The sequence below is a fragment of the Tasmannia lanceolata genome, unplaced genomic scaffold (assembly GCF_043159265.1).
Source record: "Tasmannia lanceolata isolate RefF3 unplaced genomic scaffold, GAP_Taslan_0.1 ptg000013l, whole genome shotgun sequence".
Lineage (NCBI taxonomy): Eukaryota > Viridiplantae > Streptophyta > Magnoliopsida > Canellales > Winteraceae > Tasmannia > Tasmannia lanceolata.
This window is the reverse complement of record NW_027518690.1, coordinates 12,222,403-12,241,910: the sequence shown is the minus strand read 5'-3', so window position 1 is coordinate 12,241,910 and position 19,508 is coordinate 12,222,403. Positions and strand designations below refer to the sequence as shown.

The following is a 19,508-nucleotide window of genomic DNA, read 5'->3' as shown; positions in this document are numbered from 1 at the left end:
TAAATTCAAGGATTTGATCGAGATCCAAATGTCAACGCAAAAAGGGCTGCAAATGTGAGAATTCCAAATCAAAATCTTCTCGGCATGCAAACGGGCTCTAAATGAATTTTGGCACAATTGGATTCGTATTTGAAAAATCGTATGAAGCAGGAATTTACCATAGTAAGTGGTATCATAAGATTGGACTCATCATTAGTCTTATGAAATATGGCCAATGGGGGACACCAAAATACAAGAATTGTGAGCGGGGACACACTTTTGAAAAATTGTTAGAGGGACGAAATGGGGGTTATCAAGTCTCTATATGGGGGTTATCAAGTTTCTAAATGAGTAGGGCATGATTAAGGAGATATTTCAAGACTATTATTCCCAAACCACACTGCTTCTCAATAAAATTACTAAATAGGACGAAAAGTTGAAAACTATTGAGGAACAACCGCTTATGGGACCCACATGCACCTTGTGTAGGCAGTCAAATCCATTGATCCAACCAGAAAACACGAGCCCAACCCATTGCCTTTCTCCCCATCTTGATCCGATGATCCTAGCCCCTGATATTATTAGCTCACATTTTAGGATTCAGCTAAGAGAAGATAAACCTTTGATTTTTAAGTGGAAATGATATATATTCACTCCTTTTTTTTCCACACGGGACGGCCCCCTCTAGTCTAAAGTAGTAGTCACAAATGCACTAGATGAGGCTGTCCCAAGTAAAAAAAAGGGGCGAACATATGGGTCCCCACTTTCCATTGTGGGGTGGGACCATATGGGTCCCTTCAAAATAGTTAACCAGACCACGGTACCATACCGTTGATCGCTAGGATTGTCCGTAACGGTTGCCAAAAATAGGATGTAAGCCCGTATAGTCCAGTATATTAAAAAAGTACTGTATTCTTACACCTAGGATGATCCAAACCGTCTATTTAATGGACCACAACGTAAATAGCGTATACCCAAAAAATTCGTTTCTATAGGATGATCCTATCCGTACAATCTATATAGGAACTACATAGGAAACTCTATATATTTATAACCCATCAAATGAACGGTTTGGATCATCCTACGGTGTTAGCGGTAAGTACTTTTTGTAAAATATTGGTGCGTACGGGCTTACACCGTATAAAACCCTATGATGAGCTCCAATGTGAAATACTAGACTTGACGGTCGGGCACCATATAATGACTCCTAGTCCGAGTGAAAATTTTCTAGGGCTTGCTTTTAAACGTTGAGTGAGAGAGAAAGGAGTACAATTTTTCTAGGGCTTTCAATCTCTCCCAATCCGTGCCCTAAAAATCCTTCCTCTCTTTTCCTGCAAATTCACAGATTCAAACAAGTCATGGCGAACAGTATGTACCCTTTGCTTCCTTTCTCTCCTCTCCATATTTCTCTCTAATCTTTGGTCTATTATATTTCAGCTCTGGTACGGTCGTTCCTCCAAGTCGCGGCTTCAGAGGAGGTTGCTTCACCGTTAAGGGTTGTTCAGATTGAGGGCCTGGTAAGGTTTATTTCTTCAATTTTGGAATTGGGATTTTTCTTTTTAGTGGGTTACTTGAATTGATTTCTGCAATAATTTTTCCTTTTTGGGAATTTTGAGTATATAATATGTGTTCTCCTTTTGATGCTTTTTTTTGCTCTAATTTTTTGTTTTGATCGATGGGAAGGTAGTAAGATGGAAGTGTATTTGAGTCGGTGTTGGATTTAATGTTCGAGAAATCTGTAGCTAGTTACTGGTGTAGACCGATTTATGGAAGGGAGTAGCTTTCAAAGATTAGGCTCGAGTTTGTTTTAGTCGGCAAGGGTGAGGAATAAGGTATAGATCTGAATTTACTGGCAAGAGTAGACGTGTACCAGGGAATAGTGGTTAAAATTAAGATTTTGGATCCTAAAATATGTTATTAGATCTGAATTTATGCACCCTTCCATACTAGGTATGGAGGGGTGCATAAATAAGCTGGAAAAGTGCAGATGTCTGCCTGGAATGTTCAGGCAAAGGTTTTTGCTAGATTAAGGGACGCATGGTTTAAGGTGTATGCAATGAGTGAAACAAGAAGAAAATTTATGGGCTGTTTGGATACGTGGATTTTAGAATCTTGGATTTCCTCAAAATCCCTAGATAGGAGAGGATAGAAGAAGGAGTCCGTCCGTCGTTTTCTGATTTCTCACCCTTCTTTCTGTCGAACAAGAGAGTAGGAGATCATCCCGCGTTTCCAGGTTTTAAAAATCAGGATGGGGGAGAGATTTCTAAAACTTGGATTTCTTAATTAAAATCCAGAATTCTAAATAGAAGCGAAACTAAGAGTGCAGAAGACCGCCATGGCTTTCAAACTAAAACTTGGATTCTATAATCTAGTTATCCCAACAGCCCCTTAGGGTTTTGTAGTTTTTGGCAAGGGGAAGGAATATTTATAGTTTCTAGGTAGATTATTTTTGTAGAAGAAACCTAGAAAAAAAGAGAGAATATATGACAAATATAGATTGCAAATAATGAAGAAACAAGGTACTTACCTCAAGGAATTCCATCAGGAGTTTTCCTTGGCATCTTAACCAAAGAAGCTATGACATCTCACGAAAGAAGAAGAATATTATGCTTGAATCACACTAGTAATCTTGAGGCATCGCATGAATGGTATCAAGGCATCTCACCCTAAAGAATAGACATCACATCCATGCAAGAGAGAAAAAAACATCGAGTCTTTATTCATTCCATCATAGCAGCCATCCATTCATCTATGACCCTAAGGTTTACAATGTATATAAGAAAAAAAAAAGGAATCTAGAAAGTTCTGAAGCCCCAAATAAAAACCTTATACTTTTGGACAAAAATGCCCTCTAAGGACTTAGGCTCTCTCCTCACTTAAATTTTTTTGCAAGACTAATACATGTATGGGGCTTATTTAAAATACTCATAACTCAAAGAACGTAAGTGATTTTAATGGGTCAGAAAAGTAAATAAAAGTCTTTTAACATAATGATTCTTCGTTGCATCTTGGATGGTCCCCATCATACTCCCCTTCTTGGAAAGAACTCGACTATGTCGAGTGAGAAATTTCACTCATCTTTCCCCCTCCCCGAACAATGATTCATCTGTTCTTTAGAGATCCTGCTGTCATGCACTATCGTCTCAAGTTAACTCAAGTTAACTATAAAAGTATCTCACCTGTCTAAAGGTGTTCCCGATGGAGTCCCACTGCGAATCTAGAAAAGTGTCACCTTTCTCTAGAAACACACGAAGCTAGAAAAGTGTCACATTTCTCTAGAAACAAAAGTTTGTAGTTATCGGCTTACCGCCAAAACAGAAGTAGATTTCATTCCTCCTACAGAAATCCCACTCCATAAGATGATATACTCAACATAGATACTAATTTGACGCAGAACGATCAATGAAAGGGAGTACCTGTCAAAGATTAGGCTCAGGTTTTAGTAACTAGGGTGAGGAATAAAGGTATGCGCAAAAGAAATAAGCTATGCAGGCTGTAGGGAGCTGAATTTACTGTTGTGGGAAAAATATGGGAGAAAATTTATTCAAAGATTGCAGGATCTGAACCTACAGTGACAAACTTGCTGTGGTCAACAAGTTGAACAAATGACTAGGTTGAGTTTATAGGTTTTAAAAAATTGTGGTTCAGACTTCAAATTCTTCTGATTGGAATTAATGAGGTCATTTATATGATTTGGAAGCACCCAAGAATAGATGAACAGATTTAACAGTCCATATCTAAAAATATAAAAAAGTGAAACTTTTAGACTGCATGGATGAAAAAATATGGAGATTTTCATAATAAAGCGCAAAAACTCAGGTTTGTGAACTGATCTTAGGGTTTGAAAATTATTCTAAATAGTTTGTGGGCTGGGAAAAGAATAAGAGCAGTCCTAAATGAGTATGTAGATCCAAAACTAAAGAACTAACAGTAGAAATATTTAAAAAGGAAAGATATCACATCCATGATTTGCATAGAGTTACAAAAACCGTTTCCTTTGTTATTCACATCATGAAGTGAAGTCGATGGCCCTAGGCCTTACAATATATAGAGAGTTGTCCCATGACTTCCCTGAAAGACACCTAAACAAACTCTTATTTGAATGATTTAAAAAAAAAAAACCTTGTGGAAAAGAATCTCTCCCAAACTAAATAACTTCAAAGTGTTTTTTACAAACCATCTAAAAAGCAGGAATCTCCAAATAGAAACAAATAACCAACTGAAATAGGAAACCAAATTAAATAAAAATAACCCCTACGTGGGCCAGGTGGTCTGTTAACCCAAAGTCAAGCAATAGGTCAGGCTGTTTGGGTAAAGTCAAACCAGTTATAAATTGTCAAAAATACTCCTCCACCTTTGTTCTTCTTTGTCGTGCTCCTAAATGCCGTGGGTGGTCATTGTGGGCCCCGCTTCAACACGTGTTTGAGGACCACCCCTCGAGCTCCCATTTCCTCTTGTTCTTGATCTCCATCAGAGAGGCCAAGGTAGGTTATTGTAAGATGATTTTTTCACCCAAATGACATGCAAGCACCCTAATCAACTCTTTTAAAGGCAGAAGTGTAAAGCTCATGAATTTTCTAATTTCTGAAGTTTACAACTTTTACAAAATATGAAAATTAAATCGCAAAAAACAATATAACTTCTACAAATAAAATTTACGTCATTTTCCAAGCATAAACAATCATTCAACTAGGAATAAAAAATATAAACCTCAAACATATAAAAAGATAACACATCTACAATCTAGATGGTTCCATGATGTGTTGTGGCCAAAGTGATGTGTGATGCAATTCAAACCTCCAGTGCTCCGTTGATTACAAAAATTTAAAACAAGATATATTCCTAGGTTCATCTCCAACCACATTCCCCTGCATATTTTATGCAAAACCCCTCCTTTCCACCATATCACAACTGTAATACTCATACACTTGAAAACAACTCAATAAACTCCCAAGAAACTCAAAACAACACAAAATAAATGAAAATAAAGCTTCATTGAAGGGATGAAGGTAAAAAGGTAAAAGCACAAGAAAAGGAGGTTTTCTACTTGTTGCAATAACTCTCATTCTCGATAAACTCCACATGTAGAAGGTAGGCCTTCTTTCGAGGAAGTCCTTCGCTCAATACACCGTCTAATCTCAACAAGCCCTCTTCCTTACTTGGCTGTAAGCTCTATCAGGTCTCGTGCTTCTCTTTCTTTAGCAATTCACTCTTTTCTTTAATCTTACTACTCGTCCGGCTGGACTTTCGCATAGCTACCAGTTTGTTTGGGTTGATCTTGATGACAGATCACTCCAAGTGACAGTTTAATGGTTGGAAGGTAATCACAAAAATAATATTTGTCAAAAAACTAGCCCATGAAACCACTAATCTTCCATTTTTATCATATAAGGTTGTTTTGGTTCACAAAATAGCCTTTATACAACCTTTGATTTGTGGACACGGACACATGTCGAGTGTCGACATGGACACGGAAAACCCCCAAACTTTAGAAACGAGGACATGGCTAAAATAGAAAGTACATGTAATCATGATTTGTGGATATGGATTCGTGTGTCCAGTTTCGACATGGATACAAGTTGTCTAAATGAGGTAAACACAATATTCAATAAAAAAACAGTATGTCACACTTCACACGGTACCAAAACATGTCCACACACCCACATTAAATCTAACACTTCCAGCAATACAAGTGTACGGAGTGTCGACACGTGAGGACACGCATGTCGTGTCGGACACGTGAGTCGGCAATAAATTCGAAGTTTCGGCCAAATCATAGTATATAACCATCCTACCTTAACTATTAGATTAAGATTTAGACAAGAATGCACTTTCCTCTTTTAAAAAAAAAAGATTTAGCCAAGAAAAACCAAGTTAAAAAAAGAAAAATAGGAATAATTTTGCCTCTTTATTCAGCTATGCCTATAGTTTTAAAACTCCCTCATGTCCGTGTCGACTCCGCCGAGTTGTCAACTCCCTTTTACCTTGGCCGCTTTTGCGTTGTGCTGTATCCGCATTCCGTGTTTTGCCCTACAGAGTCAATAAAAAGTTAAAAACTCATTTTTTTAAAAGGTTAATAAAAACTCCTTTGACCCCTAATTATGACGGCATCAACCGAGTACTCAGCCGGGTCAACCAAGTAGTTGATCGCGTCATTCCGAATCGACTAGGATTTTCTTCGGCCGCGTTCCGCGCATCATCCGTGTTTTTAAACACTGGTCATGGCGTCATGCCTGTGAGGCTCACGCATCGGACTTGTGGTGCTTTGAGTCGTAACTTGTACGTCTCAATACGCATTAGTGCCTCAAGGTTATGCTTGGCATATGCCTCAAGACGTTGAGGCTATGCCACGGCGCACCTTGAGGCTTACACCTCATATTTAATTTATCCTTCTCTATATATTTTTTTGAATAATTTTATCCCCCTCTATATTCATTCCCACAATTGAAGTTTTTCCCAGGGTTATTCAAAGCCCTGCCTCGAACCATCTTAAAATGTCTTAGAGATTGTAAACTTCTTCCACACCATCATTTCCAAAGGTCACATGTCATCCAATTACGTGTAGATGCGACCTACTCACTTGAAAAACTTTAATAAGACATCTCTTCCATTGGACAAGGAAGAAGATTGAACTCTTCCACTGCAATGATGGAGATAAAAGAAGCAAAATAGGGTTATTGCACATCATCACTGCACAACTGCCTACATGGTCAGATGATCCAACTTGCCCATTGTGTACACTCTAACATGGTATGGGCTACATCAGAAGCACAACAACAAATGTACGATCCCTAATATTCCGATCAATGGTCTTCAATTATTGGATTAACGAAAAAATAATCAATGGTCCACAATCAATGGTACATTTTAGGAATTAGGACCGTCCTATCTCTGTGATTCTTTTACCTTATCTTGTCAGGGGTAGGTTCCTTCAGTCGGATATTCTAGGTTCTAGATCCTGCGACCTACAGGCCACGTGTACAGGCATGATTCATGATGAAATGTATCTCTGTTCCTTGTGGTGGATCTGAGATGGTATTTTATTTAATAAAAATTGTTCAAGATGATTTTTATTATATGTTACATGTTATGTAATTTATGGGACATTAGTTATTTCTGTTCTACTGGAGGTAAATGACTGACAATTCATTGAGGAAATTGTGTTTGGAATTTGAGTAGATCAATCTCAAAATTTGCCATTCACTTGACGATGTCAGCTAATCTCCCCCAACTAACAATTAGTAGACATGCATTGTTGTTTTGCTTCTCATCTCTTGCAACTTCAAGCTTTACATCAAGATGGTTTCTTAGCTATTACTTACATAAATACCAGAGTGGTTATCACAAGAGGATTCATGTGCTGCCTGGCTCCACATTTTTATAGGAATGTTGTATTAGAGGGTTTGCTCCCAAATGTTTTCATTTATTGTTTAAAATTTTCATGTCATAGGTTATTTTGAAGATTATTAAACACTGCAAGGAGTTTTCTCCGGCTCTAGTTACGGGGCAGCTTTTGGGGTTGGATGTTGGTAGTGTTCTTGAAGTTACCAATTGTTTCCCATTCCCGGTATGTTACAGCCATCTATTTCCTTTTTGAGGTTGAGTGAAATAATGTATATGGTATGCTACAATTCCGAATAATGTTGGGAACTGGCTTCTTTTCTGTACTCATTTTTTTTTGCTTTATAACCTTAAACATTACAGATTCGAGAAGAAGATGAGGAGATCGAAGCAGATGGGGCTAATTATCAACTTGAAATGATGAGATGCCTGAGAGAGGTTAATGTTGACAATAACACTGTGGGGTGGTACGTCTCTTTTGCATATTTTAGCCTTCTTAGTGAAGAGACTCTGCTGCTTTCATAATTTTCTCTTTTCTTCAATTTATCACTGTATTCTAAAATGCTTTTAAGATTCATCATCATTCCTTGAAATTGACTTACTAAAGAAATAAAACAAGCAAACATACCTAAAAATCCATGTTTAACCCTCGTCTCCTCTTATTGATCCTTTGGGGGGCTTAAAATTTTATTATATTATGGGTTTTGTGCTAATAAATGTCAATGTCATTTGAATTTGAGATTTGATGACTTCAAGTTGAGTCTTAGTCACCAGTAAAACCTTGTTTCTTAGTAAATAACAAGCATAGACATTCACGGGGATCAATCTCTCCTCTGTACTAATTGTTGGTAAATCACACAGTAGTTGCCATGAGGTGGTATAGGGGTTTGGGTGGATGACCACCTTGGGAGGTTAAAAAAAAAATGAACAAGCGTCTATTCACCAGGAAAGATTGTTCAAATCTTGCAAATCATTTGTCAAAGTATATACTATAGGCCTCATAGTTTTATGCTTACTAAGATCCATTTCTGGGTGATAATATAAAGCTAATATTTGAAGCTGATAACTGTTTAGGATTTCTGAAGCAATTATGCCTTTTGAACCAACAATGCTTTGTTATTTTTCATGCCTTTTGAACCAAAAATATATTATTATTTTTTCTCATTTCCAAAGACAGCAATTATCACTAATTTGGGCTGCCATCATCTGCTTAAGTTAAACGCATTTTCGAATCATTTACCAAGACGAGCAAAATCTCTTAACTTGTTCGTGATGATATAGAGTTTAGACAGGTTCTAGTGGATGGACTTTGCTCTCACCTTGATCTTTTCTTGTGCCACCTAATTCTGTTTTACCCTTTCTCAAGAGCCTCGTGTTAACTATCTTTCCTCTTGAAACCTTTTCAGGTATCAATCAACTTTATTGGGATCTTTTCAGACAGTGGAACTGATTGAGACCTTCATGAATTACCAGGTAAAGTTTTTTACTGTAGCCTTTGTGCTTGACTATAAAATCATTGTTCTTGTTTTGGGTTTTTGTTTGTAATATCATTACAACTTTTATGAGTCATATCCATTTTTTCTTTTGCTTTTGGCTCTTTGAGATCCATTTATACGCAACCATCCATTAAGGCCAAAAAACGCAAATAATATGATGACTGATGAGAAATCGACTTTTCCTTCTCTTTTTCCATGTGGTCCTTCATAAAACCTTCCTTAAGCACTGCAATGACAAACAATTCCGGAAACAGGTCTTTTAGGGCCTGATGTCCGCACCACTTATCTAACCAAACAGGTCTTAACTCTTAAGCTCTGCAATGACAAACAAGTAAGAGATTTTTGTATGATATGTGGACATGTATTTCTGTTAAAATACAAGCACAAAAAAATCACAGCGGGTTCCACATATTTGGATGAACTAAAGTATTCATTTGTTGTTCCCCTCCATATATAGGCCGTGCCCCAAAAATCTTCTCCATACCCTTCAATTTGCGGAGGTTTCTAAACTGTCGTTTTTGAACTTTGTGAGCTGTCCATTTTACACTTCAAAAGGAAGAAGAAAATCAATAATATTTTCAATGTAAAAGCTTAGAATCTTTATGTAAATATGCTTATATGTTATTAAACTTAGCAGAATTTTGCTGAAAATGTATGCGAGGAACAGAAGATTCTAGCACTGGATATGTAATTTTGTTTCGTGGTGAGTGGAGTTTAGTCACATGTTGATGAGTTCCTATTAGGCCCAAGGCAACTTGCGCCTTTCATTCTTGAGCTTCTTGACTTGTGTAGAATGATCGGACCAAGGCTTGAACACAAACCAAGATTCTCAACGAGATGTCCAATGTGTTGGTAAGAGGGAATTGAAAGACTGGAATCCAAGATGGGAATGCCGTTTCCATTAGATTGATAGTCATGTAAGAAAGGGCTTTAATGTGCATGTGTGTGTATTTATGCCAGGACAAATCATCCTGACTTTGCATTTTAAAAAAATAAAAAATAAAATAAAATCATCCCAAATTTGCTGTTATGTAGCTTTCGTTTTCATTAATAAAACCACTATTACTGTTCAATTTTTTTTTCTGGCTGTTTGCTGTGGTACTATAAAGTGAATAGCAAACTGGTTTGAGCTAAAGATATTGTTCTTTCTATGTGGGTTCCTTTGCTGCATCTGAAATTTTTTATCCTTAGTTGGTATTGCTGCTACAATTGTCATCTTGGAGTGCATGCATACTTGGAGTGAAAGTGTCAATTATAACTCCATGGCACTGCTAAGCCTTTTGTCCTTCTCACTATGTCTATGATTTCCACTCTTTATTCTTTTCTGTTTTCATTTTTACGAGAATGCTGATTTCTGTTTTGTATTTTCATAATTGCAGGAGAATATCAGACGATGCGTTTGCATTATATATGATCCGTCAAGGTCAAATCAAGGGGTTCTAGCTCTAAAGGCCTTAAAGCTTTCAGATTCTTTCATGGATCTTTACCGTAATAACAATTTTACTGGAGAAAAGTATGAAGTTTTATTTTTTACTTTTGCTAGTGAAAATTTATAAACATGAACCATCATTTGGAATCTCACTGACATCGTATTTTGTTTTGATAGATTGAGGGAGAAAAAATTATCATGGGTGGATATCTTTGAGGAAATACCCGTATGTTTACCATCCCTCCCATTGTTCCTTTAGGCTAATTTACAAGGGAGGCCTTGTGCATTATTAGATGCCCCTGGCATTTTGTTTCTAAAGAATAAATCCTTTTTTATGCTTCTTACAGGACTTAAATTATCCATTTGTTTTTCTTCGCAGATTAAAGTTTCTAATTCTGCACTCATCAGTGCTTTTATGACAGAGCTGGAAGCTGATACACCTGTTACCCAGGTTTGATGTTTTATCCATTATTTGAGAGCTTTGTCTGTAACTTTCGCTGCCTTAGTTTTTTTCCTCAACTTAGTAAGCTCTAATTTTCTGTGGCAGTGCGATTATGATCGTCTAGCATTATCCACTAAACCTTTTATGGAGAGGAATGTAGAATTTTTGATTGAATGCATGGATGATCTTTCAATGGAACAACAGAAGGTGGGTTTTGATTTTTCCATTGGTTCTCTTTAGTATATTTTTATGGCCGGCAACTTAATACTAATAAATCCTCACCATTTATTTCAGTTTCAATTCTATTACCGGAACCTCTCACGTCAGCAAGCTCAACAACAGTCTTGGCTTCAAAAACGAAGGTAAGTCATTGGCAAATAAGGTGAACTGTAGTGGCATATCTATTGTGATCTCTGGTAGTTTCTCATTTCAGTCACTCTCAAAATAGAAAGCTCCAAATACTAATTTTGCAGCGAGGGATCTTAAAAAATTCTTGAAACCCTAAGTTAATCCTTGTTGAAATCTTAGCCTTTCATCTTAAACTCCTAAAAGAGCTATTTCAATAGTTAAAGAAAGTCCTAGACTCATTCCATACTCTCCTACTGTCAAAACCCAAATTCTTACAATTCTGATAAATCTTAGGCATTTCCAAAACCCAGTTAATTCAACTTACCTAAATGCCCCTATTATGAGAAGTTGGCTGAACTAAGAAACCTAATTTAGAGTCCTAGTTATGGTATAAATTTAAAACCCATCTTCCAGATCCTTATTTTGTTTGTGACATTGTGCAAAAAAGGTGCCCACGGAAAACTAATTTATTACTTCAAACTGTCCTTCCAAAATACCCAAAATTACTAAAACAAAAATTCAAGCATCTCTTTCTACAATCACGTTGTGAGACTCATAGTTGTAACTCCATGACTTGATGAAAATATGAATTTTATGTTGAATTTGGGCTTCGTGCACGAGCTTATCTTGACTCTTTTGTTTGCTTTACTTCTTTTCTTATTAGCTCTTCTTCATTACCTCTGGGTTATGCCTCCCATCAGCATCCCTACAGACAAACAACGTGTTGAGTTAACACTTTTTTTTGAACAAATATACACTACTGGTTGAGCATCTCTCCCTTGGTGATAAAATTGAGTTGAAAAGGGTGATCAGGGGTTTGATTGCATATAGTAACATTTTTTGAATGATTACATATACCAATTCCTTCATTGAGGAAACATAAAATTTTATAACTCTGATGCTCACAGTAGCTGAAAACAATCAGACAAGAGAACATGGATATTTTAGCCACTGTCTTATCAGCCATTTGGTTGCTTTAGTCTTTTTAGTTTTTTTTATGGTTGTTTTGACATTTTTTGACTATTGACTATGGTTTTAGTTTCATGCAAACGTGGTTATGATTTTGTCAACCTTGCCAATTTATATATTTTTTTGAAAGATACCTTGCCAATTTTTATTATGTTACTCTATCTAGTACGACAATCTATTTTGTATAATACTATGGATCCTTTATCTGATATTATTAACACTTTATGTCATTTGAAATATCATTTAAGAGGAGCATCATTTTCGCTAAGGAAAATGGCCATGTATGGCATGGACCCACCACCATGTGTAAGGAGATTGGGTCCATGAACGTTATTGGCTATCACAAGTCCAGCCTATTGGCTTTGATTGCCGCCTCATCCGTCGATTCTAAATTTCTGTTCAAGCATGGCGGAAAAGACATCCTAAAGTTGTCTTTAAGCCATTGATTCTTTTTCATGCCTTAATCTTGCGACTAAGATCGTTGTACGGAATCAATTCTGGTCCCACTGGGTCTCGCCTTGTCATGGCCCATCAGATCAACGGTCCCTATCACCAAGCACATATGCCACATGTGCATTGGATCATAGCCATTTTCATTCATCAAGACGAGATCATCTTGCTAGTTGATCTCTATATTCGTGCCACTTTTGGAGGGCACTAATAGTTTCTCAATTTTTTAATAAGTAGATGGCCGGCTGTATTTTTGACAATTAGAAAGAAGTGTGGGTACATGTGCAGGCCACTTTTTCAATGATCCAAATCATTCATCTGTTGCTCTTCGCTGCTGATAGGCCCAAAAGTCTTCTTCATTGGACGATCCTAACCACTCATAGTGTAGGTGTAACATGGATAACTCAGATGGATAAAAACAAGGGGACAAAATCTCCACAAATCGGAGGGTTATGATTGTCCAATGCTGGAGATTTTTGGTCTATGACCTGTCTGTTGTAGGGCTCTCCAGATGAATGGTTTTTGAATCACCAAACAACTGGACCTACTTGTGCTTTTGCCTCCAGTATTTTTCCTTGGCAATTTACCTGCACACACCTTATGATTCTTCCATATATTTACCGTTCTTAGTTATCGGATCCGAAATCCAAAGAGGAACCTTGTATCCAGTATCTGGTTTTTTGTTTCTCTTCCATGTTACTTCATTTCCTTTTGCGTTCATAATGTAATTATTAAGCTTTCTTGTTCCTGTCACAATGGTTGCAATTACTTTTCATGTGCACTTCTGTATTGGAGGAGGGAATTCAGTTCATTTTTCTCAATCTCATCATGTATATGCTATTTTGTTTAAACCATAATTATGCCATTTTTTCTATTTTATAGGGCGGAGAACATGGCACGAAAAGCTGCCAATGAAGAACCATTGCCCGAGGAGGATCCATCAAACCCTATTTTTAAGCCAGTTCCAGAGCCATCACGGCTGGATAGCTTTCTCATAACAAATCAAATTGCCAATTACTGCAACCAAATAAATGGGTATGCTAGAGTTTATATCTTTTACCTTAGACCATACAATATGCCTTTTGTTTTGCAAAAAAGGTCTTCTTGTCAGTAATAAAACATGCCACTAGACGTTTTCCTTTGTTAATTGTATTTTGGTTGAGATGAATATTACTAATATGTTTTTTTCTGAACCAAGTTATCCACACATAACTTGCAAGTGATTGCGTACCCAATAAAAAAGAAATCTCGCATTGCCATGCAAAAAATAAAAATAAGAATGAAAAAAGAAATCTTGCATTGCCATTCGAAAAAAAAAAATGAAATTCTCGCAAGTCATAGGAAATAAGAACATGTATTACGTTCCCAATTAAAAATAAGAGATTTATGATTCAATGGGCAGGTAAGTTAATTGGACTAGATCTCATCACCGTTTCAACAGTCTGCCAGCTTGAACTATGCAAAACAAGTCATAGGAAATAAGAACATGTATTACGTTCCCAATAAAAAATAAGAGATTTATGATTCAATAGGCAAGTAAGTTAATTGGACTAGATCTCATCACCGTTTCAACAGTCTGCCAGCTTGAACTATGCAAAACTATCACAATTGGACCAATTATTTTCTGTAATTGTTCTCCCCGATGCTAACATGCTCTAGTAGTAAAACTTTTTTCTTTGACTATAACAATATGTATTGGTCGAAATCGGTTTACCAATACTCTTAAGTCCAGTGGTTCTACTGCATCATTTTATGTTTTATATTAGACTGATTATCACTATTTGTTTTTGTGTGGTTTGGTCAGTTTGCTTGACATGCATCCCTTGTTACATTCCTTCAATATTTGTCACCATAGCCACTCACTTAGACGTCAATGGTGGAATCTCTTAGCCTCTTAGGCAAAGGTTACTTGCGTGGTCTAGGACTAGGCAGCTCCGTGTGAGTGGGGGCAATAACTACTATCTCTGAAGGGATAAGATCGTAAAATCCAGAATAAGTTTATGTGTGGGTCTCTCATCCACATCCATATGGATTCTTAGTAGTATCAAGGGATAATAGATTTATGCCAGATACAAGAGTCTCTTGTAGATAAGTGGCTCTAGAGAAGGATGATTGCTACTGATCTAATTAGAAATATAGAAATCTTAAACTTCTATTTCTTGTACTCATAGTTTCAAAACTCCCACGAGCCAGACTGCTTTTTACCTCGATCGCTTTCTTGTCCGAGTCCGCGTTTTGTCCTACAAAGCCAATCAAAACTCCTTTGACTATCCCGACTTAAGACTTCATAAATCGACTACTCAGCCGCATCACTCGACCACATCATGCCGAGTCGACTAGGATTTGCTTTCACCACATTTTGACCGCATTGCATTTTGAAACACTGCTCGTAATGCTTATTTTGTTACCCATTTTGTCCTCATGATGTGGGGCTTTTTTAGGTTCTATCGTTGCTTCCGATCTCATTATTCATGCTTGAGTTTGGGCATCAGTTAACATGGCAAGGGCCCCAATCTGTAGTATCTATGTTTTCTTCAACACTTTTTCATGTTGGCGGAATTAAATAATGTATATTTTATGAATGCTAAGCCAAAAAATCTTTGTTGCTATTCATGTTTGTTGACTGTGGTCTGGAAAATCTTAGCATTTAATTCGATTGTAGTCCAATTAGGAACGCCCGGCCTCTGCATTTGGGTGACATTGTTAGATATGATAATGGGTGATATTAGAGGCATTCTCAGGTTTGACTAGTATTAATTAATGATTGATAATACAGTAGAGTTTCATTAGAAGTCAAAAGATTAATCCATGACTATATTAGATGCTTTTATCTTGTGATATGATTTGCTGAACATAATTGGGTACTCTGCCTCTGACAGCTAGGTTGAGGCTTTCATTTATCCATGGTCTTGATTGGATCTCAGACTTGGTTGAAGACCCAAAGTCCCAAATGCTTCTTCTGTCATTATTTCGGCCATGTTTGGGAGCCATGGAAATTTTTTCCATGGAATATTGGTTTATCAAATTGTGGGAGAGGGGCAAGGAGGGTGGGAGATGAAGAGAATTGAGAGGGCATGAGTGAAGAGAAGGTGAGAAGAGGCTGAAAACAAGGAAAAGAAAAACTCCTATTCGAAATAGAGTTTTATTCTTCCTTGTTTTTCTGCCACTTCACATCACGCCCCTCTCACTCTTCATGTCCCTCTCAACACTAGGTAAGTCAATATTCCATGAAAAAAGTTTCATGGTTGCCAAACATGGCCTAAATATTAACCACTAGGCTTTCGTGTTATCTCTTTTCGTTTCTTTGTATCATTGGAATCTGTTAATTTGCATGGTATATTGAGGGAGCAACTAAGCGATTCTTAGGATAATGTTAAAAGGGGTATTGTTATAATGCATTTTGATGTATTTATACTTTTCCCCTGCAGTTTATTAATTTGCAATTCTACTATCATTTTTGTTGCTGTTTTATCATTATTTCTGGATTGAATTTTGCAGGGTTGCGGGCCAGAGTTTCAGCAGATTGTATCTAACAAAGGCCTTGCATGAGAATTGATGCCAAGCTCGGCAAACACTCCGATCAATGGCTGGCAATGGGTAATTCTTATTTTGAAACACATGACATGAACACATTCTCTTTTTCCCCTCTTTGAAATGAACATAAAACACATTCTTAGTTTGGTATTTTCATGTAGTTTTTGGCGTACTTAAACTAGAGGCGTTGTCAGGCAATTTTGAAGGTTTGTAACAATTGGAAAAGCAAGTCTGCACATGGCTCCATGGCCTAATGATTTTCTCACTGTTTTATTTTCATGTTTTTATCTCTGGCGACAAATCTAATATATTTCAGTTTTTTAATGGTGTGCGCTTGTGTGTTTTATTTTTTTTAAAAATGGGGCGCACATTATTTGGATGATCGAAACCTTTCATTTGTTGGGACCCACATTAATTTGATGATCCAAATAATTCATTTGTCGGGACCTAACTTAAAGAGGCTGTACCTTGAAATTCATTTCCATAGGATGATCCTAACCCTCCGATCTGCAGAGGCGTGGTACTGTATATAAACCTCTACAGATTGAAATGTTAAGAACATCCTATGGAGATGCGTTTTGGGGGATAGTCTATTTAGTAGGGGTGGCAACGGGGCGGGTCGGGGCCGGATGTTGGGGTCCCCTACCCCTTCCCCTCTGCGGGGAATTTTCCCCCTCCCCTTCCCCTTCCCCTCTGCGGGGATGGTGGGGAATCCCCCTCCCCTCCCCGCGGGGAATATCTAATCCCCTTCCCCTTCCCCTTCCCCTTCCCCTCCCCGCATCCTTCGGGGACAAAATCCCCGCCCCGCCCCGCCCCGCCCCCTCCCTCTTTGGAACCCAACCAAACCAGCAAACAGAGCTTCTTTCTTCTACGTCCATTACAGACAATATTGTGATGAATGCTATGATTCTATTCATGTGATCAACAAACAGATGGACAAAATCAGAAATGCATGGATGAGACAACAAACATAAATAACAACAGGACCTCATCTTTCAGCAATATTCTGCATAAATTATGGAACGATAAGTAGGAAATGAGCACCAGGATTACCTTCATTAACATGCAGCCAATGTGCAAAAAGTAACTATTTCAGTAGTCACAATGAACTTAAAAAGTCCATAAGTGGGCGCTCACACACGCAAAATAATGTTCATTAGTTCATTCTGTATAGCATGTTAACCCCCAGATGAGCATGAGAAATGAGAATGGAGAAGAGAACAAAATCAACAAATGACTTATTTCTTTAACTGCAATTCAGTCTAGTGCTGACATGAAACAAATTTCTAGTAGCTAAAATTTTCTTGTTGAAAATCAAAACCTGCAATCCAACCCTAAAATTCTGTTGGCACTACGATTTTTTTATAATTGCATACGCTCAGCGTCTCAGGCTCTCAGCTTGTCTTTATTATTTCAACATCTGTGAAAAGGTTATTATAGTTCCCAAAATGCTCTCAGAAGCTAATTAAAAGGAAAAGACAAGCTAAGTTTATGTTTGGGGGAATCTTGTAGCCGATCCACAGAGTTTCTAGTAGTTTTCCTTAAAAAAAACACTTAAAAATTTACAAAAAAAATGGCACTGATTAGCGGGGCGGGTCGGGGCGGGGCGGGGACAACTCCATCCCCTTCCCCTCCCCGCACCGGGGAATTTTTATATTCCCCTTCCCCTTCCCCTTCCCCTCTCAAATTGGGGAATCCCCTCCCCAAACGGGGCGGGGCGGGGCGGATCCCCGCTTTTTCGGGTGAAATTGCCAGCCCTACTATTTAGGTTGGGAAATGATATATCCGCCCCTTATAATCACCAGGAACACCCCCTGTCAGTGAATCAATGACTAAAGAAGGGCTGTTGTACTTATGTCGGAAGAATTCAATGTCCCTGATTGCCACAAACACTGACAGGGAGTGTTCCTGGTAATCAAAAGGGGCGGATATATCACTTCCCTTTTTTTTGGGATTATACATATTAGGGAAATGATATCACCACTACCATATTTTGATGACTTCACTCCTCACGTTATTAAAAAGTACGGTATGGCCCGCACCATAGGATGATCCAAACCGTCCATTAGATGGGCCACAGCCTAAATAGGTTGTGCCCCCAAAAATCATTTCCATATGTTGATCCTAACCCTCTGATCTATGGAGGGTTAGGATCAACCCTATATAACAAAAAACCAATTCCGAAGAGGCATTTTCTTTTCACAAGTTTTCAATGATATTTTTGGATGTCTCTACCCCTGACTCTACTACATTCCCTCCCGTTCCATGTATCCCACGGAATAATTTTTTATGGTTGCCAAACATGCTCCAAGTAAACATACCAACAACCAAAGTGAGAGAATAAATGCAAAAAACATGGCTGTTAAACCAATTCAGCAACTTAATATACAAACTATAAGAAAAAGACGCAGAAATCGACATATAAACAAAATCATCTACTTAGTATAGTATGGAAGGTCTAGAACATAGAGGAGAAAGTAAGCCCGGAGGACGCCGGAGATCCCTCCAAAAAACAACCCGCCGGAAAACTGGGCCCGCCCGTCGGCCATCTGTAGCTTATCGGCCGCCTTCTTCCTTCCGGTCAAAGTTAGCGCCCGAGCAATCGAGGGCTCCTCTTCTTTGAAAGAAGCAATTACATACATAGTTAAACAAATGCTTAGCATCACAAACAGGGCTGCGGCCGCGAGGGACCCGGCTTGACCGCCATATGGGGGTATTCTCAATGGCCCAATCTTAATGAACGGGCCCATTAAGAGGTACCCGTGGGCTAGGCCCACCTCGATGCCTCAGAGAAACGGGCTTACTGCTAACATACCGCGAGATAATCCTTTTTATTTGATTGTCTTTGGGTATGATTCATGATCCCCATAAAATTCGAGTTAATCAGTAATGTAAGGTATCAATTTTTCAATATCTGTGCCGTCGGGGTCTCATTAATAATTTTTAAAGTGCAACATGGAACATATTTTTTTCTTTGAGCCTTCAAAATTGTTTTTTTTTTTTTTTTTGGTGCATCTGGCTTTAACAAATAGGGCTCGGATCTTCTTATGTCGTCCATCATAGATACCTATTCATCGGAGTTTAAGTTGTTTCTACGGTACAGATTGATGGCTATGTTCGCCGATTAAACTTTGGACGGCAAAGATGATCTATAAACTGATTTTTGAGGTCACCCATCTCAGTACCACGCTGGTAGTACTGAGATGGGTGACCTCAAAAATCAGTACTACGCTGGCAAACTTAATTGTGATTTATGTTAAGAGCCCACAACTTAGTTGTCAATTTTCATGTGCTTTTCTAATTAAATAATTTTGAAGTCCCCACAAGATTTTCTATTGATGGTTGATCAATTGACTAACGATTAGGGCGCGTTTGGGTGCCGAGAAGATTTTGATTTGGATTTCTCACATTTGCAGCCCTTTTTGCATTGTAATTTGGATCGGATCAAATTCTTGGATTTCTAATTCAGGAGCTGACATTGAAAAAAATCAGATTCCAAGTTTGATGTGGAAATAAGAAA

The 19,508-nt window shown here is 37.9% G+C and overlaps 1 protein-coding gene across 2 annotated transcripts; it reads left to right on the top strand.

Annotated features, from left to right (window-relative positions):
* Positions 1–1,180: 1,180 nt before the first annotated feature.
* TIF3H1 (translation initiation factor 3 subunit H1) lies at positions 1,181–16,312 on the top strand. 2 transcript variants are annotated; one of them, XM_077394151.1, is made up of 13 exons: positions 1,181–1,347; positions 1,417–1,496; positions 7,430–7,546; positions 7,684–7,787; positions 8,727–8,793; positions 10,196–10,329; positions 10,423–10,471; positions 10,625–10,696; positions 10,793–10,894; positions 10,982–11,049; positions 13,337–13,489; positions 15,953–16,051; positions 16,150–16,312. In XM_077394151.1, exons 1-12 carry the CDS (start codon positions 1,338–1,340, stop codon positions 16,008–16,010), a joined length of 1,014 nt encoding a protein of 337 aa, XP_077250266.1. In that variant the 5' UTR covers positions 1,181–1,337; the 3' UTR covers positions 16,011–16,051; positions 16,150–16,312. The 2 variants fall into 2 exon arrangements, with proteins under 2 accessions (XP_077250266.1, XP_077250265.1); XM_077394150.1 differs by having other exon boundaries at positions 1,182–1,347; positions 15,953–16,312.
* Positions 16,313–19,508: the final 3,196 nt, after the last annotated feature.